The 27,979-nt window shown below is 40.4% G+C and overlaps 1 protein-coding gene across 2 annotated transcripts; it reads left to right on the forward strand.

Moving 5' to 3' along the window:
• Positions 1 to 139: 139 nt before the first annotated feature.
• Positions 140 to 27,979, forward strand: LOC111568333 (A.superbus venom factor 2-like). 2 transcript variants are annotated; one of them, XM_055009884.1, is made up of 29 exons: positions 140 to 440; positions 541 to 558; positions 644 to 679; positions 1,028 to 1,066; positions 1,760 to 1,949; positions 2,655 to 2,688; positions 2,888 to 2,958; positions 3,181 to 3,272; positions 6,250 to 6,332; positions 6,454 to 6,541; positions 6,933 to 7,035; positions 9,368 to 9,482; positions 10,233 to 10,348; positions 10,440 to 10,583; positions 10,992 to 11,207; positions 11,305 to 11,505; positions 11,972 to 12,127; positions 12,500 to 12,629; positions 14,301 to 14,369; positions 15,015 to 15,299; positions 15,902 to 16,166; positions 18,852 to 18,937; positions 21,130 to 21,269; positions 21,374 to 21,583; positions 21,745 to 21,805; positions 22,224 to 22,307; positions 22,408 to 22,611; positions 27,229 to 27,304; positions 27,601 to 27,979. In XM_055009884.1, the coding sequence occupies exons 1-29, from the start codon at positions 361 to 363 to the stop codon at positions 27,932 to 27,934; spliced, it is 3,726 nt and encodes a 1,241-aa protein (XP_054865859.1). In that variant the 5' UTR covers positions 140 to 360; the 3' UTR covers positions 27,935 to 27,979. The 2 variants fall into 2 exon arrangements, with proteins under 2 accessions (XP_054865859.1, XP_054865858.1); XM_055009883.1 differs by having other exon boundaries at positions 152 to 440; positions 2,523 to 2,688; positions 27,601 to 27,978.

Below are 27,979 nucleotides of genomic sequence, written 5' to 3' on the forward strand. Positions count from 1 at the left end.
ACTCAGTACTTTCTAACTACAACTATATATATATATATATATATATACTATGACAATAACTTCATTTTTTATGCTTTGGACATAATACAGTACAGCTGATGAAGAGTAGGTTTAACAGGGACGGTGTGAAAAAAAAAGGCCGAAAAGAACAGAACAATCTTTATCATTTAACATTCTGTCATCTGTTAAAAAGACTTTGACCCCTTGTTCTTGTTGTTTTTGTTTGTTTGCGCTCCCTGTTATTGATCAGAAACTGAGCCCTCCCCTTCATGATTTAACATTACGAGGGTTTGGAGTCTGTTTTAGTAGTTGATCGTCACCCGTGGCCACAGCAGTCCACAGAGACTCCAGGCAGTCGACATGGTTCGGTGGAAGCTGCACAGCATTTTGTTTCTCATGCTTCTCTGCAAGTCACATGGCCAGTTTCAAAATTCAAGGAGGTAAGCCCTTCAGCTGTTTTACTTGTCCAGTTTCTTCATGCTGCCAGGATACTTTACGTCTTTGAAGCTTTAGTTACTAATCAAGCTGTGTTCATTACAGAATTCCCCTGCGTTTCAGGTATGTGTGCACAGAGATCAATCAGTATAGACACTTCCAACCTTTTTTCTGTGATAGTTTCAGTTATTTCTGATTATTTCCCCAGATTTGAGTCTTTCGACAGATATGTGGATCGCCACAAGTGAGTAACCCTGTCAGAAATATCCTGATGGGACAGCTTGATCCCCCAAAACCCTCAATGATGATTTAAAGGATAAACAACAGGGTAGACTGTGTCTGGTATATTAATTTATGTCACGACTGGCTATTTGCTACATATGCAACTCCACACGAGCACTGCTACATTTTTCAACCTCCTCCTGTTATTGTTGAAATGTTGTCATACAGAAGCTCTTTTCCCTGTGACACACAACACCAATAGTTATAGTAAAGCACATGCTAGTTATAATAAAGCATGTTTATTTTATTTCTGCTTTCCTTTCCAGCACTGTGTCACGACTGAAATTAATGTTTTGCCATTTATTTGCAGCTTAGGAAACCAAAAGAGCAGCATTAATTCTTCACCAAGGTACCATTTCTAAACAAATGCCTGATCTTAAAGACATCAATGCAGCAACCAAAATGAAACCAAATTGTACTTGTATTTGATGGATAGGTAATTTTTAACTCTCAATTTTGTCAAACCTCTGTTGTAAATGATAGATCTAGCATCTCATAATTCATCAGATCTTCCTGTACTTGAATTTTAATCTGTTTTTTTTTCAATCCATTATATGAAATGTCTTCCAAAGATCTAAATACTCATTTTAAAACATTTCCCACTCTGCTAGCGGAAGTACTGCCCTGCACTATGTTAGTGTTTATTTATTATTAGGCTCTGATTTTTGCATGTTCAGGTAATGTGCTGCACTCTAAAAGAGTCTTCTGTCTATGTTAAGAACTGTACCAATTGTACGGCGCCTGCAATCTATGTCACATTACATAGAGCTTTCCATAAAACCCAGAGTGAATTAGATTATCATATTGTGCTCGTTGAAGATGTAACTGTACCCACAGTTACATCTTCACAAATAATAATATTAGCAGTACTATCGGCAGCAGTCGTGGAATATCAGCATATGTTAACAGTAGTAATGCAGACTGTGGTAGCGGTACCAATGCGGTAGACCTCATGGTGAGGATTCGAGTCAGTAGAGTTTGAGAATGGTTTAATTCTCACCTTCTCACCATGCCTCATGTTATGGGGTTTCTCTGCCTGCAGGTTCACCCTCCTGGCTTCAGACCTGCTGAGGACAGACAGTCAGGAGAACATTTACTTACAGGCCGACGGTCTGTCCAAACCCGTCACTGTCTCCGTCTCCATCTGGGACATCAGCAGAACTGCCCTGCTCCTCCTGGAATCTGTCACACTCAATCTAGAAAACAACTTTCAGGCTCTGAAGACTATACAGGTGAGTATCCAGGGTCATAACTTTGAAGAGTGTGCATTAAACATGTCTTATTTGTTACCTGGTATTGACTTACAGTCATCGGCTCAAACAGTTATAAAAGGAACATTGCAGAATCAAGGTCTCCACTCCTAGGTTGAAGTGTTCCTTTGAATATGGATTTAGGGTTGCATACATATTTCTTTGCAATATGGCTTCTTGAAAATACATAAAACTGTCCATGATCAATGTCAAATTACCGTTTGAATTGGATTTTTGTTCATCGTGGCTAAAATAAAATTTGAAACAATTACAATTGCCATATCTAATTGGAAAACCTGTCAGTTAAAGTTTGTGCTCATGCAAAATTTAATTGACCATCTCCCTAGCAGTTAAATCATTTTTCCACAATCTGAGCAAGGAGAAGGATACTATTTCTAATCCCTCTCCATTCTTATCGATTTCTTTATGTCAGATATTGCAATTGTAATAATTGTCGAAATACTGACAAGACCGAGAGAACGCTCAAGATCAGCTGTCCTCATCAGGACTGATCCTAATTATCATGGTTTTCTTGTGTCCCCATGTTCTCTTCAGCTTTCCTCAGATAATTTGAATCGCGATGAAAAAAACAACAAATTTGTGTATCTGAAAGTGAACTTTGACAGTTTCCACTCTGAGGAGAGAGTACTGATGGTGTCCTTTCACTCTGGCTACCTCTTCATCCAGACAGACAAGCCCATCTACAACCATGGAGATACTGGTGAGAACAGACGATTTAAAATGTTTCCATGAATGACGCTTAAAGACATGGGTCCAAAAATAACCCCTTGAGTATGAGTTACCACGGGGAGTGTTCTGATTGAAACCACTTTAAACTTCACTTTGATGCAAAAAGTCTGATTATTTGGTCTTTATACTGTTGGTGTGGTCTTTCATTTTAAGTGTTCTTCCTTCACTAGTTCGATTTAGAGCCTTTGTGTCCTCTCCGTCCTTTAAGGCCTTTGACAGCTCCATCACAATAGACATCCAGGTAAACAAATGACAAATTATTCATTGTAAGTTTAAAATCTTACTTTAATCCTCAGATTTAAAAAAATGGGAATGCCAAAGTCATGTCTGAATAACAAGGTGGCATTTGAAGTTTTAGATCAGCTGGAGGTGGATCTACAAAATGTCTTTTTCAGAATGATGCATCGTGGTAGCATTTCTGTGTGATTCATTTGTCAGTTAACTCACAGCTTTGTCTGTGTAGAATCCAGATGGTGTGGTGGTTAAACACATCTCCAGGACCAAAACTCCTGACGGCGTCTTTGCGGACACGTTTCCTCTCTCTGAAATCGTCAAGTAAGATCAGCTTGTTTGACTCATCTTTCAACTTCCTAGAGACCTACTCACGAAAGTTTAACCACCACAGTCTCAGAGTTATTCAGATTCAGAAAACTTCCTTTGTCCCCAGGCAGGGGGCAATTAAAAAGGCACGTAGAGCAGGCAGTGCAACAATGATGTAATAAAGAAATTGTGATTGTAAATCCTTGAGTGTTGGCAGCATCAAATGTTGAGTGTTATGAAGTCAATATTTCAAACAGAGAGTTCACCACAGCAGATTTTCTCTCCATGATTTTTGCGGCCAAAAGAATTCACAGTAATGGTATGACCACGATATGCAAAGAAAAAAAAAACTTTATCATGTTTTTTCTCTTTCCATTCCACTAAAAGTATAAGAGTAGGAAGACAGAGAGTCCGTTATCACAGTAGTACAAAGATGTGTAAAAAGAACAATTAATGGAAAGCAAAGGGACAACCAAACAAACTGAAAACCAAAAAAACCCCACAAAGCCTAACATGTGCTGGCAATGCAGTGTCAAATGAATCCATCTACTATGTCTGAATGTCAACCACATAGCCACTGGTGCTTTTCTGTTTACAGTATCATTACAATACGTGTGTTATTGCCATTATATCAACTCTTCATGGACCAAAAAATATCACAGGTCCAATCAATACCGCTGGGTATATCATAACACCCCTACTTCACCCTGTAAGTTCTGATGGTCATATTGGTCGCTGGTCACAAACACGTTTATTTAAGGCTGCTATCTGCCCCAGTCCAAGTTGTGCAATGTGTTATAAATGCACACTTTTCTGAATACTTCTCTGAGACTCTGTCTGTGGAGCCACATTTAGAGTACTGAGGAACAGCAAAACAGACTCTTCAACATGTGATGTCGCTGTCACCAAGACTGACTCTATGCAATGTAGGGACAGTGTTTCTTAGGTATGAAAGGGCAATAAATTAGAGTAAAGCCCAGGACCAAACCATGATTCTTACCATCACTACAATTGTCAGTCTGCAGACATCTTTTACGTTGTTTAAATGGTGTAATTTCAGTTGTTGTAATAGAATGATACTTTTCTTTCAGTATAAATTAAAATTTCAGATTTTGGAAACCAGATATGGAATAAACAAGTTTACTTGAAAGGATTTAAAGATTTTCTGTTTTAAATTTTGACATCAACATCATCTCTAATATGAGAAACTGCAGCATCCGAGGCTTTTAGAGGCATTTCCCAGGGGATCATTGATGAGCTGCTACACATTTGGACAAAATAGTTGGTACCCCTCGGTTAATGAAAGAAAAACTCACAATGGTCACAGAAATAATTTGAATCTGACAAAAGTAATAATAAATAAAAATTCTATGAAAATTAACTAATGAAAATCAGACATTGCTTTGAACTGTGATTCAACAGAATTATTTTTAAAAATAAACTCATGAAGCAGGCCTGGACAAAAATGATGGTACCCCTAGAAAAGACTGAAAATAATGTGACCGTAGGGACATGTTCAATCAAGGTATGTCCTCTAATTAGAATCACAGGTGTCTACAAACTTGTAATCAGTCAGTCGGCCTATTTATAGGGTTACAGTAGTCACTGTGCTGTTTGGTGACATGGTGTGAACCACACTAAACATGGACCAGAGGAAGCCAAGGAGAGAGTTGTCTCAGGAGATTAGAAAGAAAATTATAGACCAGCATGTTAAAGGTAAAGGCTAGAAGACCATCTCCAAGCAGCTTGATGTTCCTGTGACTACAGCTGCACATATTATTCAGAAATTTAAGATCCATGGGACTGTAGCCAACCTCCCTGGACGTGGCCACCTGACGACAAATGGAAGAGACGGATAATAGGAATGGTAACAAAAGAGCCCAGAACAACCTCTAAAGACATTAAAGGTGAACTCCAAGGTCAAGGTACATCAGTGTCAGATCGAACCATCCGTTGTTGTTTGAGCCAAAGTGGACTTCATGGGAGACGACCAAGGAGGACACCATTGTTGAAAACAAATCATAAAAAAGCCAGACTGGAATTTGCCAAACTGCATGTTGACAAACCGTAAAGCTTCTGGGAGAATGTCCTATGGACAGACCAGACAAAACTGGAACTTTTTGGCACATCAGCTCTATGTTCACAGATGCAGAAATGAAGCATATGAAGAAAAGAACACTGTCCTACTGTGGAACATGGAGGAGGTTCTGTTATGTTCTGGGCTGCTTTGCTGCATCTGGTACAGGGTGTCTGGAATCTGTGCAGGGTACAATGAAATCTCATGACTATCAAGGTATTCTAGAGAGAAATGTGCTGCCCAGTGTCAGAAAGCTTGGTCTCAGTTGCAGGTCATGGGTCTTGCAACAGGATAATGAGCCAAAACACACACAGCTAAAAACAGCCAAGAATGGCTAAGAGGAAAACATTGGACTATTCTGAAGTGGCCTCTATGAGCCCTGATCTAAATCCTATTGAACATCTGTGGAAGGAGCTGAAACATGGCGTCTGGAGAAGGAACCTTCAAACCTGAGACAACTGGAGCAGTCTGCTGATGAGGAGTGGACCAGAATACCTGCTGAGAGGTGCAGAAGTCTCACTGACAGTTACACAAATGGTTTGATTGCAGTGATTGCCTCAAAAGGTTGTGCAACAAAATATTAAGTTAAGGGTACCATCATTTTTGTCCAGGCCTGTTTCATGAGTTAATTTTTTAAAAATAATTCTGTTAAACCACGGTTCAAAAGCAATGCCTGATTTTCATTGGTTTATTTTCATAGAATTTTTATTTATTATTACTTTTGTCAGATTCAAATAATTTCTGTGACCATTGTGGGTTTTTCTTTCATTAACCGAGGGGTACCAACAATTTTGTCCACGTGTGCAGTTGTAGTTTCATATATATTTTAACTATACACACAGAACCTAAAAGATTAAAAGTCAGTTTTGTTTGCTTTTCTGTGGACTTTTTGTGATATAACTGAATGTTCCACAGTGAAGGAACGTGGATTCTCACTGCAAAGTTTGACCACTGGCAGCAGAACACATTCACCTCCCAGTTTGAGGTGAAGAAATATGGTAGGTAAAGTTCCAAATTTGCTTACGCATCAAAAACGGTTCTCTGTGTATTCTCTGAATGTCACAGCTGGAAATGGCTATAGCTTTATCTATATAGCTAATGTAATACATGTTTTTTCAGTGCTGCCTGCCTTCAACGTTACCTTGATGCCCAGAAAGTCCTTCCTCAGCCTGGATGACAGTGAACTGGTGGTAGACATCTCAGCCCGGTTGGTTCAATACACACAAATACACAAACAAACACACTTACTTTCTGTAATTTCATGAGTCCTTTTAGCCATATTCATTTACCTAAACTAAACCTGAACACCCCTTGCTGTTAAAATGTCACTTCAGTTGACAATTACCTCTAAAATCCTGCTAATCTGGTCCTATGTTTAACCCAAAACCTTTTCCAATTATAACTGAGACTACATCTAAACCTAAAAACAGCCTCTTAAAATAGTCAGGGTGTTGCAAAGAACTCCAATCCTCATTCCATGACCATGAGAAGAAACACATGCTTACACTTTGATGAAATAAACAGTTGCAGGAGAGGAACTTTAAGAATGAATAAAGACCATTGACTGCCAACTAGCGATTTTTGTGGCTGTGTTCCAGGTACCTGTATGGGGAGCCGGTCCAGGGAAAGGCCTACGTTGTGTTTGGAGTAAAGGTCAACAAAGAGATGAATAGATTACCGTCAGTGAAGCAGGTGTCAAATGTAAGTTCAACCTGAAATCAGCAGCTGTCAGCTCGCTCTGATTTGCGGTTGTTTATATTGACTGCAGCATTTCTGAGCTAGGTCATAACTATTCTGCTTCACTTTGACATTCCCTCTGATTAGTATTTTTTTTACTGTTTTACTTTTTTGTATTCGGTGCCAAGTGAACATTACTGTGCTACTTTTTTTCTTGAAACCAATCAGAGTCATCTTGTGGCTGGCTGAGCTAAGCCCAGGATGCAGCAATGGTGCAGAGCTGGACATTAACTGTTTGTGAGATCCACACTGATTCACTTAAGATTTAGAAAAATGTTATTACTGAACAACCAAATAGAAAGTTAGACTTTAAAAAAAATCCTACCCCAAGGTTGATGTTACAAGGTGTTTGTTGACCTAAAGACCAGTTTTATGGAGTACAAGCGATACAAGTAAAAGCTTGAAGACTAGCAGAAAGTGTCAATAGAAAACCATTGAAACCACTTAAACAAGTTTAACGTACGTATTAGAAAAGTTCAGAGTTTATGTATTAGGGTTAGGGTTACCCTTTCTCTGGCTGTAGTGCCAGAACCAACCTATAAAACTTCCAGCTATTAGTTTGCTCATTTATCTACTTTGACTAAAGAAAACCCCACAGTCTTTGTTGGCAGGGATATTATGAAGTGGAAAACATAAAAAAGAAGACCTCCAGCCAAGCGCTTTTCATCAGAATTGTAATAATTGGTCAAGCTAAATACTTATACCATAGTGGAAAAAAGTTTTTGGCACACAATCTCAAATATTATCATAAAGTATTTGTGGAAAAATCTTTTTTGTATTTCAAAAGGTGTGGCTGCATTAGACAGATACAAACAGATACAAATGATTTTTTTTTGTTTATTATTTACAAGAAAAACTAACAAAACTAAATTCTTGACAGTTTCAGTATGTCAGTTCTCAACATTGTCATTATCAAAGTCAACAAATAACAGAATGTGTTCAAAATTGAACAAAAACTAAATTAAAAAATCACATCATCAAACAAGTAAAGTACTCAGAGAGCGTAGTCCTCCGCCAAGGCTACTCATTCCTCCATATGACATTATCAGAAATGCAGCATATATTGTAGAAATGCAGCATTTTATAATAATAATAATAATAATAATAATAATAATAATAATAATAATAATAATAATAATAATAATAATAATAATAATAATAGTAATAATAGTAATAATAATAATAATAATAATAATAATAATAATACTGATGATCAGAAATCACGGCAGCATAAATGTGACCTTGTAATATAGATGTACCCACAAACAAAACCTTGCCCTGAGCACAGGTGTGTGTTCTGCATGTGTACGTTATGTACGGATACTGAATCACGTGACCTAAATATGTAGTGGGCGGCGGGAATTGATGAGATTCTGAAACACCCCCACAAATTAATCAGTTGTTCCTTGTATCATTTATGACAGATAAGCCCTGATAAGTCCTCAGCGGTGGATTTGTAGTAGGATCACAATCAGCTGATGTTGTGTTCACTTGTTGTCATGGTTACAGTGACGCTGTGCCGCTATCTGGCAATGATACAGAAATCTTTAACAAATCGATGGATCCAGACTATATCTGGCATCACTGCCAAAATCTAATCACTTGGTCCTTGAGTCATTTCTGACCTTTCCTGGAAATTTCATCCAAATCAGTTGGTCTGTTTTCGAGAAATGTTGTGCATAGACAGATTCACGTACGCCAATCGTCACATAACTCTGCTGTGTTCCTTGGCGGATATTAATTAATATTATTATATTAATATTTAGTAGTCCTGCCATTAGCACACAGTAGAGCTCTAATCCTGCCTTGTAGAAGGGAGCATGTGGGCTTGGAGAATGTCACAATACTTGACAGAGTTCAATGAGCCATCACAGACAGTAAGATGACCAACACCAGCAGCACTCATGCATCCCCAAACCATGATACTGCCTCCACCGTGCTTGACACGGTGTATTTGTATGTATTTTTGTTGGCACAAAAATTGCACAGCAACAAAAACTGTGTCTTTTAATAAAAAGCACGACGTTCTTTAGTGGATCACTGGAACCAAAATGACCCAGTACTCAACATTTCTTGTGTATTTTTATGGAGCCAATCAATTGTAAGTTTTTTATATTTTTTTTAGGAATTGTTTAGTATTTTGGTTGTGACTGTGCTTGAAGATGTAAGATTGATTATTAATGCAATGTTTCACAAATGCATGGGTTAGTTAACCCTAATCCATTTTTTCCACCACTGTATTTCTGTCAGATACTTTGTAATTAAAAGAACCATTTTTATTGTGTGTTTTCTGCAGCTGGATGGGGGAACTGTCACACTGAGTATGGAGGAGCTCAAGAGAGCTTATCCCAACATCAGATCTTTGGTGGGCAACTCTGTGTATGTCAAAGTTTCTGTGCTCACCAGCACAGGTAAGAGCTTCGTGCTACTCAGAATGTAGATGTATGTCACGATAGGGAAGGTTGACCTATTGTGACATACTAATCATGACTGACAATGACTGATCAAAGTAAGTAATCTCAAAATGCACATAAATCTATGAAAAATCTCTGTGAAAATTTTAAACAAACTGGGACTTGGCCTGTTTACTGCTGTGGTTTTAATCGTGCTGTCTTGCTGCCTGTGATTCTATCAGTTAATGTTCAGCTTGTTGAGTTTGCTTTGTACTTCTTTGTGCCACAGCCTGGAAAGACCAACTCTCCAGTATGTCTTAATTATGTCAGTATCTATTATATGCCAGTATCTATTGTGTTATCTGTGTAATTACACAATGTGGCCTGAAGTCAAAAGTGTATCAACATGCCCTTCGGCCCTCTGGGTAAACCAAACTCATCAGAAACTTGGACTTTGCAATGCGTCATACTTTTAGGAAATGTGGGACATGTTGCTGGCGTTTGGGTAAAAAGTAGTTTTAGATGTCCCAAAAATGACTCAAAGTTTGTACAATGTCTTACTTGAAACAGTCCAGAACTAACCTCAAGTAGGGTTCACCCAAATTCACCACAAGTTTAGTCATTTTCTTTTCTGTTCAGATAGGGTTATCTAACCCTTTATATTATTGCAAATTCGCAAATATGCAATTTCGATTCTGTGTTTATGAAATTATTCTAGTGAATGGCCACGGGAAGTTCTAAACTCCCGTTTCACGTTTGTTTTAACAGGAAGTGATCTGGTTGAGGCCGAAAAGACTGGGATTAAAATCGTAGAGTCTCCTTATATCGTATTCTTCAAAGACATGCCAAAGTACTTCAAACCAGGCCTGCCTTTGGACTTCACAGTAAGGATCTTCATGTGTCATTTTTGAATACAAGTGTTGGTGAAATAAAATGCGTCAAGTCACAGAGATGAATTCTGGCCATCCCATCCAGATCCAAGTGAGCCACCATGATGGCTCCCCGGCCCGCAACGTACCAGTCAAGCTGAATTTGCTGGAGACACCGTTGGTCGTCTCCTCCGGCATCGCCAGAGCCTCCATCAACATGCCCAGCGATCAGCGTGCACAGACCATCACTGTTAGTAGGACTGCATGCTGCCTTTACTCCAACAGAGCTCCCATCAGTGGATGTGATCCAGTGATAGGAGCTCCGTTGGACTGAACATTGTGTTAGTGTAGAGCTGAAATGATTAGTAGATTGTTTGACTGGTAATCCGCAGAAAGTTAGTTAGGAACAGCTCTGATGACTGATAAGCACATTAGAGCTCTGATGAGCAAATTAGTTAGGGTTATATTGTTTTGTTACCGTTAAAAGTATTCTTGACTGAGATTTTTTTAATGTCACAAGTTTGTATTGTTGATTTTTGGTGCTTTATGTTATCTGCTTATGATGCTGGCTGTGGGACAATGGGACATCCAGTTTTGGGTTTATGAAGACAAAACTGCCACAAACTTTCAAATGTTTTGTATTTCATCTGCTTTGCAGGCAGAGAGCACACAGGCTGGCCTCAGACCTGAGCAGCAGGCCAAACAACAAATCACTGTTCAGCCCTACGTGACTTTCACCTCGCGACAAAGAAACTACTTGTACATCTCCACAGGAACCAACACAGTGTCTGTAGGAGACAGACTGTCCCTGAAGCTCAGCATATCTCTTGCTGAGCAGACACAAAGAGAATTTGTCAAACACATCACCTACCTTGTGAGACACACAAGTTTTACACCTGGAAATCAGAAGATAAAGCTGAATGAAACCAACTCTGAATTAAATGCTGTCTTTCTCTTCAAAACTCTGCCAGGTGCTCAATAAAGGCAAAATCATAACTGCTGAGCGCATGAATGTCACTGGCCAAGTGGTCACCAGTGTTGGACTGTCAGTCACACCAGAGATGATGCCATCGTTTCGCTTTGTGGCATTCTACAGTATTCCCTGGCTTGCACTCGAAGAGGTGGTGTCAGACTCCATCTGGATAGATGTGGCAGATTCCTGTGTTGGAGGGGTGAGTGTTCAACTCAGTGTCTAAGGTGGCAGACAGAGTGACTGTTCCATATCTGACAACGTTTCACTTTTCACTCGTAACTCTGGAATGAATTTGAATGAATGAATTGAATGGCCAACACTGTGAACTTTCCTGGCAATCAACAAGTCTCATGGAAAGGCTGAAACCAACAATGAAGCGCACAGACTGCAGTCATTACTGTTTCACTTGGTGGGACGTATTTCCTGATGATGGATACTCTGCAGAGCATCCAAACATAGTCCACTGTTGCTTTTGTGAAGACATGACTGTATCATTGTGAGCAAATTTTGACTCCTCTCATCTTTATTGTTTGACCGTTTGCATTTTTTTTTTGTTGTTGTTGTTGTATGTGGCAAGTGGTGTGTGGTATGAAGCAAGAAAAGTTGTACAAACCAACAGGGTAATTAAAAGTTTGGTTTATTGCTGTGTTCATTTTCTCTTACAGCTCAAAGTCGGGCCAGTGGACGGCATTCGCAGAGACTATGCGCCTGGGAAGAGCTTCAGGTTTCAGATCAGAGGTGACCCGGGTGCAAAAGTCAGCCTGGTGGCTGTGGACAACGCTATGTATCTTCTCAACAAGGACAGACTCACACAGAGGAAGGTGCGTGAATTTCTATCTGAGAGGGTTAGGGTTGATAAGTTGTCCTCAAGAACTTATCATCATGAGGACAACTTCTATCATCGATAGAAGGGTTTAAAATAGAATTGACTTTACTCATAAAACAATCTCCACATTTTTCTCAGATTCTCCATTTTCCACATTGTGCCGCATTTTGTTGCCATAGAAGCAAATAGCAACAACAAGAACTAATGCCTTCTTTGTGAATATGCACAATACTTCTAAAAGTCAGTTTTTAATTGACATGATTTAATACACACTGGAATGCAGTGGGTTTAATAAGTCTAACCCGAACAGGCATCATTTTAAAATATAAAGTCATGTCACCTCATTCTTGATTAACCTTCTGCTCAGGTTTGGGACGTGGTGGAGCACGGAGACATTGGCTGCACCCATGGGGGAGGCCGAGATGCTAAGGGGGTGTTTTCAGATGCAGGACTGCTTTACTCCTCCAGTACCGGGTTCAAAACTACAACCAGACAAAGTATGTATGAGCATGGAACAGCTGTCTGTTCTGTTTGGAGAATTTCAGCCGTTTCTCACTCGAGCAACTTCCCGAGTTGACACCATTGTACATGCTGTTAACGTGTTTACATGTGAAGGCAGATACCTACTTGTTTTAGATTCTCCAGTCAGGCTACTGAGCAAAACACAGAGTAGTTCACAGGAATCATCATGTACTGTAATACTGGTGATTTTAATGATTTTAATTCTTCTTCTTATTATTGTTTTTTTTCCTCCGTATTTTAATCACGTTTTAACTGTGTAATTTCATAACTGTGTTTTGTATAAGATAAGATAAGATAAAGTTCTTTATTTCTCCCCACTCCAGGGGAAATTTACATTGTTACAGCAGCTTTATTTACAATATATACAAGGGTGGCAAAATTTTTTAACAGAAAAAATAAAAATAAAAATAAAGTTTAAAGTTTAAAAAATTTTTGCTGCTGCCTATCTTGGCCAGGACTCTCTTGAAAAAGAGGTTCTTAATATCAACAGGATCTCTCCTGGTTAAGTAAAGGTTAAATAAAATCAAAATGGAAAAAAAAAAAAAATAATGATTTAGTTGTTTTCTTGACTGGTGCGCCTATACATAGCAACACCAGTAAAGAAACACACAAAAAAACCCTATAGTGAACATTGAAAAACATCATAAACTAGCTTTCATTAGGAAGTAGCTGTCAACACTTTGAATCCAGTTTTCCCCTTGTAGCAGCTCAAGGCCGTGTTTGCACTGTGTGTTTGCTGAAAGCGAGGCGATCCTGGAGTCGCTTTGGGTGGAGAATAATATACAAACCAACTAATCTCTTAATATGTTGGTTTGTGCCTAATACTGAATATTGTTTTATGTATGTTAAATATAGGTGATATTCACTTCTGAAAAGTCTGGTACGAAGCTGATACTTCATTTATAGTGTAGGGTTACAACCTATATTCACAAGAGATTTACATTAAAAGCGACCAATGATTGAAAGAGCAAAACCCATATCTCGTGTCAAAAAGGAACTCATCTTAACCTAAATATGTGTTTTCTTGGACTGTTGCTTGCTTTTATAGCAATTTTTGAGCCACTACAACATATCTTCCTTGTGCGCGTTGGGCTTAGGGGTTAGGAACACATTGAGAATCAAGAATCTTTATTGTCATTGTGTTTCCCCACAGCGAAATTACAATTGGTGACTCCCAGTTATATATAAAAAAATAGAAAAAGGCACACTATGTACAAATAAAATTTTTTTAAAAATACTTAAAAGATATAAATATGTAAACAGTCTTAGTGCACATGAGCAGTAGGATGGGTGATAAAGTGCAGTCCAGTGCAAGACTCAGTTCTTTATTCCACATAGTGTATCTGTTGTATGTGTAGGGGGGAAATGGATTGGACAGCTCTTGGATAAAAACTGAAACAGTATGGGTACCACAGAATGATAAAACTGTTCTAAAAAGCTGTGATGAATCTGTTTATAATTGTGCATCTTGTCCATTGAATCCTAAATATCATTCCAAGGTAACACTGGTTGTCCAACTCTTTTTTTAAGTCACCATTTGCTGTTGCTCATCTGTTAGACAAAAGCACAACCAGTGCAATGAAACAATGAAACCTTGTGTAAGGGTTTTTGTTTAGTTTTTCCTGTTTTTCCTCTCATCTCCGCAGCCCTGCAGTGTCCAGGCAGTACCAGAAGGAGACGCTCTGCTGAACTGTTGAAGCGTAAAGCTCAGCTGGGTGAGTGTCCCCTCATCATGATTTGTTTAGCCAAGAACAAGCGGGATGAGCACTTCTCCCACCTGACGGGTGATTTGCACTAACTGAGATTAGTCGGTATATAATTTCTGCACATCTTTCAGTGCTTTCTACCTTTAGGCTGACTTGTTGTGTATAGTGATCTCATAATAATAATAATAATAATTCATTGGATTAATTGACAAGCTTCAGGGGAGAAGAACCCACAGCAAGCTGACATGGAAATGTTATGAGACCGTTGTGTTAGAAAGCAGTTGCTGTTTTACACACTAGTGCTTAATATTTATTTGCATTTGGTCTGGAAGAGTCTTTTCCATGTCTAGAAACAAACATTTGTCTTTTTTTCTGCTAAATTTGTAATTTTCTTCACCCACTCTTCACCAACTTTGTCTGGCATTTCAGTCCTTTATTAAATGTGCTCTTAAATACAAAAGAAGCTAAACAGCTGAACGAAACTGGCAGATTTGACAATGATTCTATTGAGGTTCTGCACTAGCAGTTACAAGTGCAATGTATAATGACATTGGACTTTTATCAACTGTTGATTTAGAAAAAGAAAAAAAGAGTTCTGAGGGTTGGGTTTCTTTCTGATGACTGGTTGCTCGTCTCTTGTCCTTGTGCCTTCAGAGAGCCTCTACAAGGAGAAGCTGCAGCATCGCTGCTGTAAAGACGGCCTCAGGGAGATCCCGATGCCGTATTCCTGCACGCGACGTTCCCTCTACATCACTGAGGGCTGGGAATGCATCCGAGCTTTCCGATACTGCTGCGCCACTTACAGGGACCAGGTGTTTGACACAGAGATTCCCACCACCCCACCAACCACAACTGCAGCTCCCACCACCTCCTCTCAACCCTGGACTGTCAGTCATACTTCCAGACGAGAGAAAATAACGCTCTCCCGATATAACTTTGGTAATTACTGCACCTCAGCTTTATCAACTGTGTATCCAGTTAGCTGCAAAGGTTTAGTTAGCTGTTATACACAGTTAGCTGGATATCTTGAAACTTTTTAACACAATGCTTTTAAATTTAGTGCTATATTTATCATGTTCACCAGGTTTTAGCAGGCAAACCTTTGCTAACTAACCCTGCTCAACACATTAGTACAGTTGAGACTAACGATTGGCTTTTATCACAAACCAAAGTGTTCGATACATTAATGCCAAATACCAAGACTTTTCATTTAGAGCAAGTTTTGGAGCCCTGGTAGCATGTTGGAGTGATTCACATTCCTACCAGTGGCTTCAGACTTTTTCACTGATTCATAAATAGTGCCACAAAATGCAACAATGTGTCAAGAAAGAAAAGAAGGAAGAATTCGTGCAAGTTAACACATAAAAATAATTCCCGAAATTAGCATTGCGAATGTATCAAGAAGGACGAAGCACACCCAAGACGTCTGTTGGACCTCAGGGGCAGACTTACACATATAGAGTTTTGGTGAGAAAAAATCTGTACCTAACTTGAATTTTCTTCTATTTACCTACTAATCACATATGGATGTATTCAAATAGATTGGGGACGTACACTTGGAGCAATACCTGGACAACCAGGACCGCCAGGACTACCTGGACCTGAACTGTACATGTATACAAATGTAAACAAAATGGCAGAAGAGGACATACTGTTGGGAATGGCGAGAGAGGCAATGGAGGAAGAAGAGGAGGAAGAAGAGTGGGAGTACCTGGATGAGACTGAAGTGTATCTGCGATCCAAGTTCTATGAGTCTTGGCTGTGGATGGATGATGTTAACTTGCCCAGCCAGGCAGACAGCAATGGGTGAGTGAAAGATTATATTTACATCATTAGCTTACTTAGGGAGGATCTTTAGTGTTTAGATTTGATCAAGAAATCAAGAAATGTGGATTTCTTGATCCCTGTACAGCAAACCAGTTATTAAAAAAGCAAACCTTGTAGGAATCAGCATGAAAGTAAAGCCACATAGTGCATATGCAAGGCAAATACATCTGCAAAAACACAAATAGACCACGGAAGTTGGGCTGCTGGGAAAATATGCCAGCATGCTTAAACCGAAATGTTGGTCAAATGGTCAAACAATCTGAAAGCTCTTGTTTTTTCTTTTTTCACAGAGTTAGGGTTAAGGTTATATATAGGGCTAACCCCACTGAACACATTTCACTGGAGACTGAGAGAGATTGTGCTTATTGCTCCGCCAAGGAACGCGGCAGAGTTATGTGATCATCGGCGTACATTTGTCTGCCTTGGCGGAGTCCTGCGCTCTCTGTGCTTTTCTTGTTTTCGAATTAGGATTATTCCATCCTGCCCGTCTGCATTTTAGCACTTTTTGCCCCAGCTTTGACTGGTAGTTCAGAACAGCTATTAAAGCTTTGAAAAGTTTTCCACCCTGATATCGTGTTTTTTGCATACTCGGCATTCCAGAGTATAAGCACAGGTGTAGAGTTGCTTTAACGCCATTTTAAGCTTTAACTTGTTCAAACTTTGATACACAAAGGGGGTGTTTTAGCAGAGAGGAACTCTAACACTTTTGTCTTCAGGCATAGTCAGTTGACATCATATGAGCTAGTTAATTTCAAACATCCTGGGAGGTGGAAATAGATGGGAGTGCTTCAGTAGAAGGTAGCTGGGCTTCTCTTTGGTTCTTTTATCTCTCATTCAAGAGCCTTCCTCAATTCTAACTGATTGTTTGGGAGTCCCAGGAACTTATTCACAGCCCCAAATATACACATGGCTAATAGTCCAGTGATGACGGACCAGTGTAACATAGATGGCTTCCTTCAAAGTGGAACAGCCAGGGTTAGAGGTGGCCTGCGATGCCACATCTTAGATACTTTTTTTGCAGCATCTTTAAAATGGTTTCACCAATCAAATGGTTTCCCCACCATTTACACCCTGTGTGTGTGTGTGTGTAGATTCCCAGTCATCCAGGCCATGATGATCCAATGGTGGACGTTTTAGCTTCTTTTAGGTTCTCAAAGACAGTTCATCAAAGAGGCTTTTCCAGATTTGATACTGAGGCTCCAGAACTGAAGAGGAATCTTGGATGAAACATTTTCTAGAATCAAATTGAAGTCTAATTGTCTTCTACCGAAGCGTTCAGGATGACCGGGAATCTACACAGACAAATAAAGGAGTTAGCAGAGACAAGGACTGCAGTGCAGACTGAATTATGTGCTTGAAACAGTGCAGAGACAAAGCAAACCCTAGGTTAACACACATCAGAATGCAAGCAATCCATGCAGAAAGATTTCTCCTAAATGTAAGCTTTGAGAATGTGTTTCCACCTGCATATAAATCACGTTAGATTCAATTGATCACAGTGTAAAGGCAGAGAATAGTGTTTGTCTAGCTGGTGACAGAAATGATTTCCAATAAGCACACACTAAAATTGAACTTCTGGGGGTTATTAAAGCAAAGCAGTGTCTGGTGTTTTTGCTTGTATCAATACATAAAATACTAGCAAAAAGGCCACTACAACACAACATCTTACTTCAGACCAGAAAAGACCTGATATAAACAGTGAAACTTCAAAGAGTCAGTAAGGTATGCGGTAAACATGTGCTTGTGCACTTTATAAACCTGAAAATATCAAATATTTTTTATGTAGTTTAGTTCCCCTATCTACATTAGAATAAACTGACCTAAAAAATGAATAATAAAGCAAGAAAAAAAAGACAAGGTAACTTAAAAAAGCATAACAGGATTGTTTGCTTTGGAATTTGTAAAGTAAGAATAATTAATCCTAAATATAGGATGTTATTTACTTAGATTGCTTTTTGTCACAGTGTATTTTCCAGATGCTTTTGTGCTGTATGGGGATCAGTGAGAAGATCTGAATTGAAGTTCATTGCTTTCAGAAGTGATATGCTTTACTGGCAAGATGTGAATCAGTTTGTTTGGCTCCATTAGTCACTTTCACACAAGGAGCAGCCCAGTAAACAAGTTGTTCTTAACAGGTGATGCAGAGAACGAGTGAGGCAATATTTCTCCACTGGTTTTTCCAAATCCATTCACTCACAGCACACTGATATGTACTAAAGGACAGGACATTTCACTGTGTGACCTGCGTCATGCCATTTGGTCAGTGATACTCACTGAGCAAACAGCTCTAAATTCAGAACATCAGTATGACATTGATCTGTGTACATTCAAGTGTGCACATATATGTGTCACATGTATGTGTCATGTTCGATGCTAGTGCAAATTCCTTCACTGTGTGTAAGCTGTTTTCCTTTATTGTATTGTGAAATACATCCGTGGACTTAAACTGCAAAGATGCCATTACCATTTATAACCAATTTAATGTTTTACAAGTTCATTGCTGAAACTTAAAAACTCAAATTTTTACACTTTATTGGGCTAAATAAATAAACGGCAGATTTGACTTGAATTCAACGGAAATGTTACAGTCTTTAAAAATAAGCTGTGGTTTTGTCGTTGGGCCTATTTGCTGGTAATAACAACACTATGAATTTGATCCAACAGGTTGGCGTCTAAGAACGTGGACACCATCTTACCTGACAGCATCACAGAGTGGGGAGTTCTGGCAGTCAGTTCATCACCTCAGACAGGTAGGAGGAGGAGGAGGAGGGTGGTGTAGGAGTATAGGTACCTAATACTGACAATGATCAGGCAATATTAGACAATGAACAACCCATTTTGAGGATTATTTGTATATTATTTGAACTGTGTAGTTTCTTTGTCAGTGGTAAGTTTGTTATTATTATTATTATTATCCCTTATTAATCCCACGAGGGGAAATTCAGATTTTCGCATCTCTCCCCAATTGGGGGAGAGTGATGGGTCAGCCGCGGTACAGCGCCCCTGGAGCAGGAAGGGTTAAGGGCCTTGCTCAAGGGCCCAACAGTGGCCACATCGGGGCTTGAACCTCTGACCTTCTGATCCGTAGTCCAGAGACAACCGTTGCGCCACCACTGCCCCACTGTCTTGCAGCTAGCATTAGCATTTAGAGTTAGCACTAGCAGTTTTGGAGAGTCTGTATCAGGGGTGTCCAACATGAGGCCCGCGGGCCAAAAGCGGTCCTCCAGAGGGTCAGATCCGGCCCTCAAAGTGTAAAAATTCCAGAGAAGACATTAACTGCAGATTGTAAATTAGTAAAACTATAAATTTAAAATAATTTCTAGACCATGACAAGTTGTTTTGATCATATAGTAAAATATTAGATTGTTCATTGTTCTTTTGTCGTTTTGTGTCTCGTTCTTGGGATATTTTGTCTTGTTTGTGTTGTTTTTTGTCTTTTTTGTCATCTTTTGTTGTTTGTCTCACGTTTTTGTCATTTTGTTTCTCGTTTTTGTCTTTTTGTGTTTCCTTTTTGTCTCATTTGTGTTTTTTGTCTTATTTTTGTCATTTTGTGTTGTGCTTTATTCATTGTTTTTGTGTATCGTTTTTATCATTTTGTGGTTTTTGTCTCGCTTGTGTTGTTAATCTAATTTTATTCGCTTTGTTTCTCTCTTTTGTCATTTTTTGTTGCTTTGTAACTTTTTTGTCCAATTTTTTGTCCCTTTTTTATTGCCTGTCATTTGTCTCATTATTTTGTCATTTTGTTTCTCGTTTTTGTCGTTTTGTGTCTTGTTTTTCTAATATTTTGTCTTGTTTTGTTATTTTTCATCTTTTTTTTTGATCATAAAATAAAATACTGTATCATTCAGTTCCAGATGACTAAATGTTGTGTTCCTTTGTAGACACTCTGTGATCTGGAAGTTGTAATGTGGAAATGATAAACTGAGGCTGAGTGTTGTTGAAATTGAACTTATTTTTCATAAGAAATTTCAGGTTGTTCATGATGTTTTGTAACAAGATAATTCCCTAAATGTGAACATTTTTGCACTAAAACAAAGGAAAAATTTAGAGTTGTGGTTATTTATAAGTTATTATACTGTGGTTTTGCTGGTCTGGTCCACTGGAGATCAAATTGGGCTGAATGTGGAACCTGGACTAAAATAAGTTTGACACCCACCCCTGGTCTACATGTATAGTTTCTTTGTCACTTTTTAACAGTTGGCACAAGGTTAGCTAGCTAGAGCATCTTGCACTAGCTAACTGGTAGCATCTGGTCACTACCTGGAGCGTCTCCTAAACGGGCCTGGATCAGCTGAACGTGGCAGTGCTGGTTGGATTGTGTAGGAGCAGTGTGAACTGGCACTACAGGGGGTGAATCTGGAATGCCAGAGTTCATCCTAACCTCCTGGAGGTGTTGTGGGACTAAATAGGCGAAGCGCCGTTGAAGGGAGGTTTCCACCTAATGACCCCCAGAGATGTGTTAGGAAACACTGCTCACTGGAGTGTATAGTGATGGGTCAGGATCCTCGGTCCTTCATTGAGTGGCATCTTTCTTGCTTGGAGCACAAGGGTCTTGTCTTTAAAATAACTATTTCATTCATCTTGATGGTGCAAATTGAACAAAGAACTGCAAAGTCTTACATGAACCACCAACAATTGTTGATTCAAATCAGAAATTACTTGAATTGTTGTCCAAGGACTATTTGAAAAACTATAAATTCTACTCGTGTATACAGGAAAATTAAAGCTTGCCAGCAAGCTTGTTGACATTCATTTAAACAACGTCATGTCAGTTTCTCAACTATGCAGGGAATAAATAAACTTTTATTGTGGCTTCATAAATGCATTGCTAGGAATGTAAAAGCAAAGAAACACACATTTTACTAAATTTAAGGTTGGTTAAAGGCTGAGGAATTTGACTAAAGGATGACCAAATTCCTCACAAAGTCCTCCATATCTGTAGGTTTCTGTGTTGCGGAGCCTTACAATGTCAGAGCATGGAAACGTTTCTTTGTGGACCTGAAACTGCCGCATTCAGTGGCGAGGAACGAACAGGTGGAGATCAAGGTTGTGGTCCATAACTACGGCTATGATGACCTGCATGTAAGAAAATCGTCTTTTTTATGTCCTTTTCCTTAAATAGAAGATAATCTATTTCTCCAGTATTTCTGTCATTGCTGACCTTTTCGTGACTGGTTTCTGTTCAGGTAAGGGTGGTGCTGATGAAGACGGAAGGCATGTGTAGCATTGCTTTCAAGGACAGACACACACAGGAAGTGACCCTGAGGGCTGGTTCTTCGGTGGCGGTGCCTTACACTATCGTACCGTTGGTGGTGGGGAAGCTTCCTCTGGAGGTAATGGTGGCTGCCAGAGACATGGTGGGAGGAGATCGCATCCAGAAATTTCTGCGAGTGGTGGTGAGTAACTGTTGATAATGAAGGGGTGGATGTTGATGACAGCAGTAAAGCTTGTAATAAACAAAACTGTGCTTCCTTACTTGAATGGCACAATAATTTGACGTCTGTGTATTTTTAAGTGTCTTTACAATGACTAATGATTTTCTATTATGTCCTATCAGTTGGATGGAGTGCAGAAGACTGAAGTTTGGAGTGTAGTGTTGAACCCATCTGTTGAGGGAGGTAAGAAGATTGTGGTGATTTTCTATTATGTCCTATCAGTCGTATCTCAATATGCCAAATTTATAAGATTTCATTCATTCCATTCTTCCCACTCAGCTTGAGTTGATTCAGCGAGTTTCCAAAAATGGGATTTTGCTGTCTGTCTGTCTCTCCATTCATTATGAGTCACAAGCTTTTTTTTTCCTATTTATTTATACTATACTATACTACTATACTATTTATACTTTATAGTCCACCTCGGTTTGGTGTCTGACTTGAAATTCTATAAGTTTGAAGTCTACATGAAGCCTTGTTGACCCTATCAAGATCTTAGAATCTTAACATGAGCAACAGATGATGCACCTTTAAGAAAGTAAACAGAAGTACAAAAAACTACAAAAATGTCATTATGTTGTCATCATGTTTCCATCCTCTGCAGGAACACAGACAGTTCATAGTGGCAAGCCTGAACTGGAGTCAGTTGTGCCAAACTCTGTGCCAGAGACATTCATCAATGTCAGAGGTAGGTTACCTCTCCGTCAGTGACCAACAGCCGATAAGGATTAAAAATTAACTTCAGTGATATGACTGATTCCTAATTCCTCCTCTTCCTTTCTTTCCAGGCAGTGTGTTGGCAGACAGCATTGATAACTCAATCAGCGAGGACTCTCTGGCGTCTCTGATCCGAATGCCTGGTGGCTGTGTGGAGCAGAACTTGGCCTCCATCACTCTTCCACTCATTTCCACCCTGTACCTGGACCGAAGCAACAGCTGGGAGAGTGTAGGAGTGCAACGCAAGGCTGAGGCTATCCGATACATCAGGAGAGGTGAAACAGAGAGAGAACACATGAATAAGTGGATTTGTTACAAGTCAAACAGGATATCTACTAGAAAATGAAATTAATAAAATAGGTAAACTGGATGGGCATAAATAAATGTATTAATTTTGTGGTGTATGTGGAAAAAAGGATGGCTGGATTGTTGGATACATAGCTGAACAAAGGGTTAGCTGATGGATGGATGGATGGATGGATGGATGGATGGATGGATCAATGGATATTTGGATGGATGGGTGGATGGGTACATGGATGGATGGACGGACAGATGGAGGAACGGACGGACGCATGGATGGACAGATGGATGGACAGACGGATGGATACATGGATGGATGGACGGACAGACGGATGGACGGACGGATGGACGGATAGATACATGGATGGATGGATGGATGGATGGAATCAATGGATATTTGGATGGATGGATGGATGGATGGATGGACGGATGGATGGATGGATGGATGGACGGATGGATGATTGATGGATGGACGGATCGATGATGGATGGAATCAATGGATATTTGGATGGATGGATGGATGGATGGATGGATGGATGGATGAATGGATGGATGGATGGATGGCTGGATGGATGGATGGATGGATGGATGGATGGATGGACGGACGGATGGATGATTGATGGATGGACGGATGGATGATTGATGGATGGACGGATGGATGGATGGATGGGCGGATAGATGATCAAGATCAAGGTACTTTATTAATCCCGAGGGAAATTACAGCAGTCTGTTGCTCACATCCACACAGACACAGAACAAGGATAAAAGATAGAGTACACATAAAAAATAAAATGCAATAAATAAATAAATAATTAATAAAACACTGAAATGTGGAAGTTATCAAGACACAGCAAAACAATGCTCAGGACATCTCCAGTGCTCCTCTCCTGCTCCTTCCTGAAATGGCTGCATTATACAGCCTGATGGCACGCGGGACAAAAGAGTTCTTCAGTCTCTCAGTGGAGCACCCCAGTGACAGGAGTCTGGAGTTCATGGTGCTCCTCTGACGGGAGAAGACCGAATTCAGGGGGTGGCTCTGATTGGACAGGATGGCCCTGAATTTAGAGAGCATCCTCTGCTCCACCACCTTCTCCACAGAGTCCAGACTCAGTCCAACCACAGAGCAAGCTTTACACATTAGCCTGTTCAGCCTCTGGATGTCCTTTTTCTTAGCGCTGCCCCCCCCCCCCCCCCCCCCCCCCCCCCCCCCAGCACACAACAGCATAAAAGAGGACACTGGACACAATAGATTGGTAGAACATTTACAATAACTTAGAACAGACCCTGAATGACGACAGCCTTCTAAGAAAGTACATTCTGCTGTGCCCCTTCTTGTACACAGAGTCCATGTTTGCTGACCAGCTCAGTTTGTTGTCCAGCTGCAGCCCCAAGTACCTGTAGGTGGAAACTATCTCAACAGCCAATCCATTAATTGTGATGGGCTGCAGAGAGGGGGGTGCCCAGCGAAAGTCCAGCACCACCTCCTTTGTTTTAGCGGTGTTCAGCTGAAGGTTGTTCCGCTGACACCACCCCACAAAGTCTTTCACCAGGTCCCTATATTCACCCTCTTCTCCCCCCCGATACATGCCACAATTGCAGTGTCGTCAGAGAACTTCTGCATGTGGCATGTATCTGAGTTGTACCGAAAGTCTGAAGTATAGAAGGTGAAGAGGAAGGGCGACAGCACCGTACCCTGAGGTGCTCCAATGCTGCAGGTCAGTGTTGAGGACCTGCCCCCCACTGACTCGAACAAACTGTGACCTGTTGGTCAAGTAGTCCGTAATCCAGTTAACGAGGTAGGGGTCCACAGCCATGATGTTAAGTTTCTCTTGGAGAAGGCTGGGATGAATCGTATTAAAAGCACTGGAGAAGTCGACGAATAGCATCCTCACCATGCACCCCCCAACATCCAGGTATGCGAGGGCACGGTGTAAAAGGTAGAGGACAGCATCTTCAACTCCCACCTTCTTCTGATAGGCGAATTGGAGAGGATCCCTCACCAGCTGCACCTGAGGTTGAAAGAACCGCAGGACCAGACGCTCCAGTATCTTCATCACGTGCGATGTAAGCGCAACTGGCCTGTAGTCATTCAGCTCCCGAGGACGACTCTTCTTTGGAACTGGAACAATGCAAGATGTTTTCCACAGTGAGGGTACTCGCCCCAGATGCAGAATCAGGTTATAGACCTGCTGTAGAGGTCCTCCAAGCTCAGCAGCACAAGCCCTCAAGAGCCTTGGACAGACTTGGTCCGGACCTGCGGCCTTCCTAGGGTGTAGATGTAGCAACTCAGTTGTCACCTGGACTGCTGTAATGGTGGGAAGCAATGGGGTCGAGGTGGGAGTGGTGAGCGTACGTGAGAGCGAAAGTACGGTGGCCGAGAGGTGCAAACCAAATTTACATAATGCAAAACACTTTTACAACCTCCAAGACAAATTTACAAGCGATAAAACACTTTTACAAGTCCAAAAACACTTTTACAAACCCAAAATCCAAATTTACATAATGCAAAACACTTTTACAACCTCCAAGACAAATTTACAAGCGACAAAACACTTTTACAAGTCCGAAAACACTTTTACAAATCCAAATTTAACCGGAAAGGGAATGTCCCAACTCCGGGGTATAACCGGAAGTGACAACGAGGAGCGGCTAATGCAACTTTTCGTTGTTGTTAATGGTGAACCAAGCGAGCGGGTGATTGTTGCATCGTGGCCCAAATAACTTTGCACAACATCTCAAGTTTAGTTCAGTTGTTTTTACTGAAGCACGTACACAACCACCAAGCACATATCTTTTAGGTACCGCTTCTTCTGTGGTTCTCTCACAACAGTAACATTCAGTAGGTAACATTACGCTCGTGCGCCCTCTACTGGAGAAACCGTATAACAACAATATAACATTGTAATAATTACTGTCCACAGTATACTTGTACATTTAACTTGGAACAAGCCTTGGTATAACACTTAAAACAATAATATTAAATCTCAGTATACCACGGTGATGTTTTGCCCGTTTTGTGGGTAACATATGAACCGACTGACGCGGTTTTGGTTTTCGTGTGGTCGGTCTTTAGAGTGTTTAAATGTTGCAGATCAGACCGACAGAGTGCATTAGCCGCTCCTCGTTGTCACTTCCGGTTCAACCCCGGAGTTGGGACATTCCCTTTCCGGTTAAATTAGGATTTGTAAAAGTGTTTTCGGACTTGTAAAAGTGTTTTGTCGCTTGTAAATTTGTCTTGGAGGTTGTATAAGTGTTTTGTCGCTTGTAAATTTGTCTTGGAGGTTGTATAAGTGTTTTGTCGCTTGTAAATTTGGTTTGCACCTCTCGGCCACCGTACGAAAGAGAGCCATGTGCAGGAGGAGCAGGATGGTGATGGTCAGGAGGAGCAGAGGAGGGATGTGGGGTGGAGCCAGTGGTCATGAGGGAACTGAAACGATTAAAAAAAGTGTTCAGCTCCTCGGCTTTCTGTAGATCCAGACAACCCACACTACCCTTGCCGCTACAGCCTATAATGGTTTTCATACCATTCCAGACCTCCAGCATGCTGTTGTTACTCACCCGCTTCTCCAGCTTCTTGCTGTATGCCTCATGTGCCCCCTTTAGGCAGATCTTCACCTCCTTCTGCACATCTCTCAACACCTCACCGTTTTTGCTCGCAAACGCCCTCTTCTTCTTATTCAGGAATTTCTTCACCTCAGAAGTAATCCATGGTTTGTTGTTTGCAAAACACTTCACTGTTTTACCAGGCACCACCTTGTCCACACAAAAGTTCAAATAGTCAGTCAATCACCCCACTGCCCCCTCAAGGTCCTCCTCATATGAATCCACCGATACACTCCAGTCTGTTGGCAAAGCAGTCTCTGAGTGCATCCTCATCTTCAGGAGACCACCTCCTGATCTGCCTAGTTGTTTCAATTTGCCTCTTCACAAGTGGAGTGTATGTGGGCTTCAGGTGGACCAGGTTATGATCAGATTTACCAAGAGGAGGAAGCGGGGAGACTGAGTATGCATCATTAATATTTGCATACAAGAGGTCTATTGTCCTATTTTTCCTTGTGTGACAGCTGACATACTGGTGAAAAGAAGCAAGAATAGTGTCCAAGGTAACATGGTTAAAATCACCAGAAATGAGAAAAAACGCATCAGGATGCTGGGACTGACGAGCCGTAGTGATGTTGTAAATTCATTCCCCATGACAACGGAAGGGATAGGTGGTTTAAAAAGATCCGGTACTTCCGCCTTAGCTCCGGTGGAATCAGATGGCGTATACCAGCCTTAACATTTTTTCTCAGTGCCAGTAACTCTGCATTCGAATATACGAGTCTATTAATGCTGGTCTGCATTAGTAGAAATCAGAGAAATCAAACAAACAAAAAAAAAACAAGCACCAACACACAACCGAGCAGACAGACGTGAAGCCTGATAATCAGTTTATTTCAAAGATGAACTATAGCCTCTTCGGTAGTTAGATGGTTTGTTAGCTAACTGGACAGAAAGATGGATGATTTTGGAACAAATTATTTTTTCACAGTGCAAGTCAAACTTTCTCAATCCTAGCATCTTTTCTTTGAATTCTTTTGTGTTGTTTTCAGGCTATGAGAACCAGCTGGCATACAGAAGGAGTGATGGCTCTTACCCGCCATACAGGGGCACAGGAGCAAGCACATGGTACTACCTAAATATTACATTTTCCGTTTCTAATCAACTCTCTCAACTCACGAGCTAAGAGTATTTCAGTTTCATTGGTGACATTGAATTTCTTTTTTTAAGAACCCAAGAGTTGGGTTTATCCAACAAGGTGGATTTTAAGGTACACTGGACAAAAAAAAAAGAGTAAATACGTCCATGGATAAAATGAACTACTGGAGAAAACTAATTTATACCACTTTGTCTGAAAAACAGTGTACGTTAGATCATAGGTGAGTGACTAAATGTTGGCTAATCTGAGGCTACCTCAATGTCAGGATCACAGCGTACGTGGTGAAGGTGTTCTCTATGGCTCACTCCATCATCGGCATCAACCAGCAACAAGTGTGTGACCCTCTGCTCTACCTGGTGAAGAATAAATTCCGGCATAGAGAGAAAATCTACGTAGAAGACAACCCCGTTTACAGCACGACCATGACTGTAAGACACTTACACACGCACTCTAAATACACCATGTTTAGCTCTAGTCCTTGCTTCTTTTCCCATGTAAATTATTGGAATTCATTGTTATCCAATCCTCTGTACCTTTTGTATTCAAGGGCCATAAACGTTATGTTAAATAGTAAAAACAGAAACAGCTGTGACATCTGAGCCCTTTTTGTTGCTTGATGACTTGATAGTCACTTAATCTTAAGC

Source organism: Amphiprion ocellaris, chromosome 4, assembly GCF_022539595.1.
Source record: "Amphiprion ocellaris isolate individual 3 ecotype Okinawa chromosome 4, ASM2253959v1, whole genome shotgun sequence".
NCBI classification, from domain to species: domain Eukaryota; kingdom Metazoa; phylum Chordata; class Actinopteri; family Pomacentridae; genus Amphiprion; species Amphiprion ocellaris.

Excerpts from the sequence above, each read along its gene's own strand:
- LOC111568333 (XM_055009883.1), top strand. The coding sequence starts at position 361 with ATGGTTCGGTGGAAGCTGCACAGCATTTTGTTTCTCATGCTTCTCTGC. Across the intron at positions 2,959-3,180 it reads CCATCACAATAGACATCCAG|AATCCAGATGGTGTGGTGGT; the intron begins GTAAACAAATGA and ends TTGTCTGTGTAG. Across the intron at positions 10,349-10,439 it reads GCCTGCCTTTGGACTTCACA|ATCCAAGTGAGCCACCATGA; the intron begins GTAAGGATCTTC and ends CATCCCATCCAG.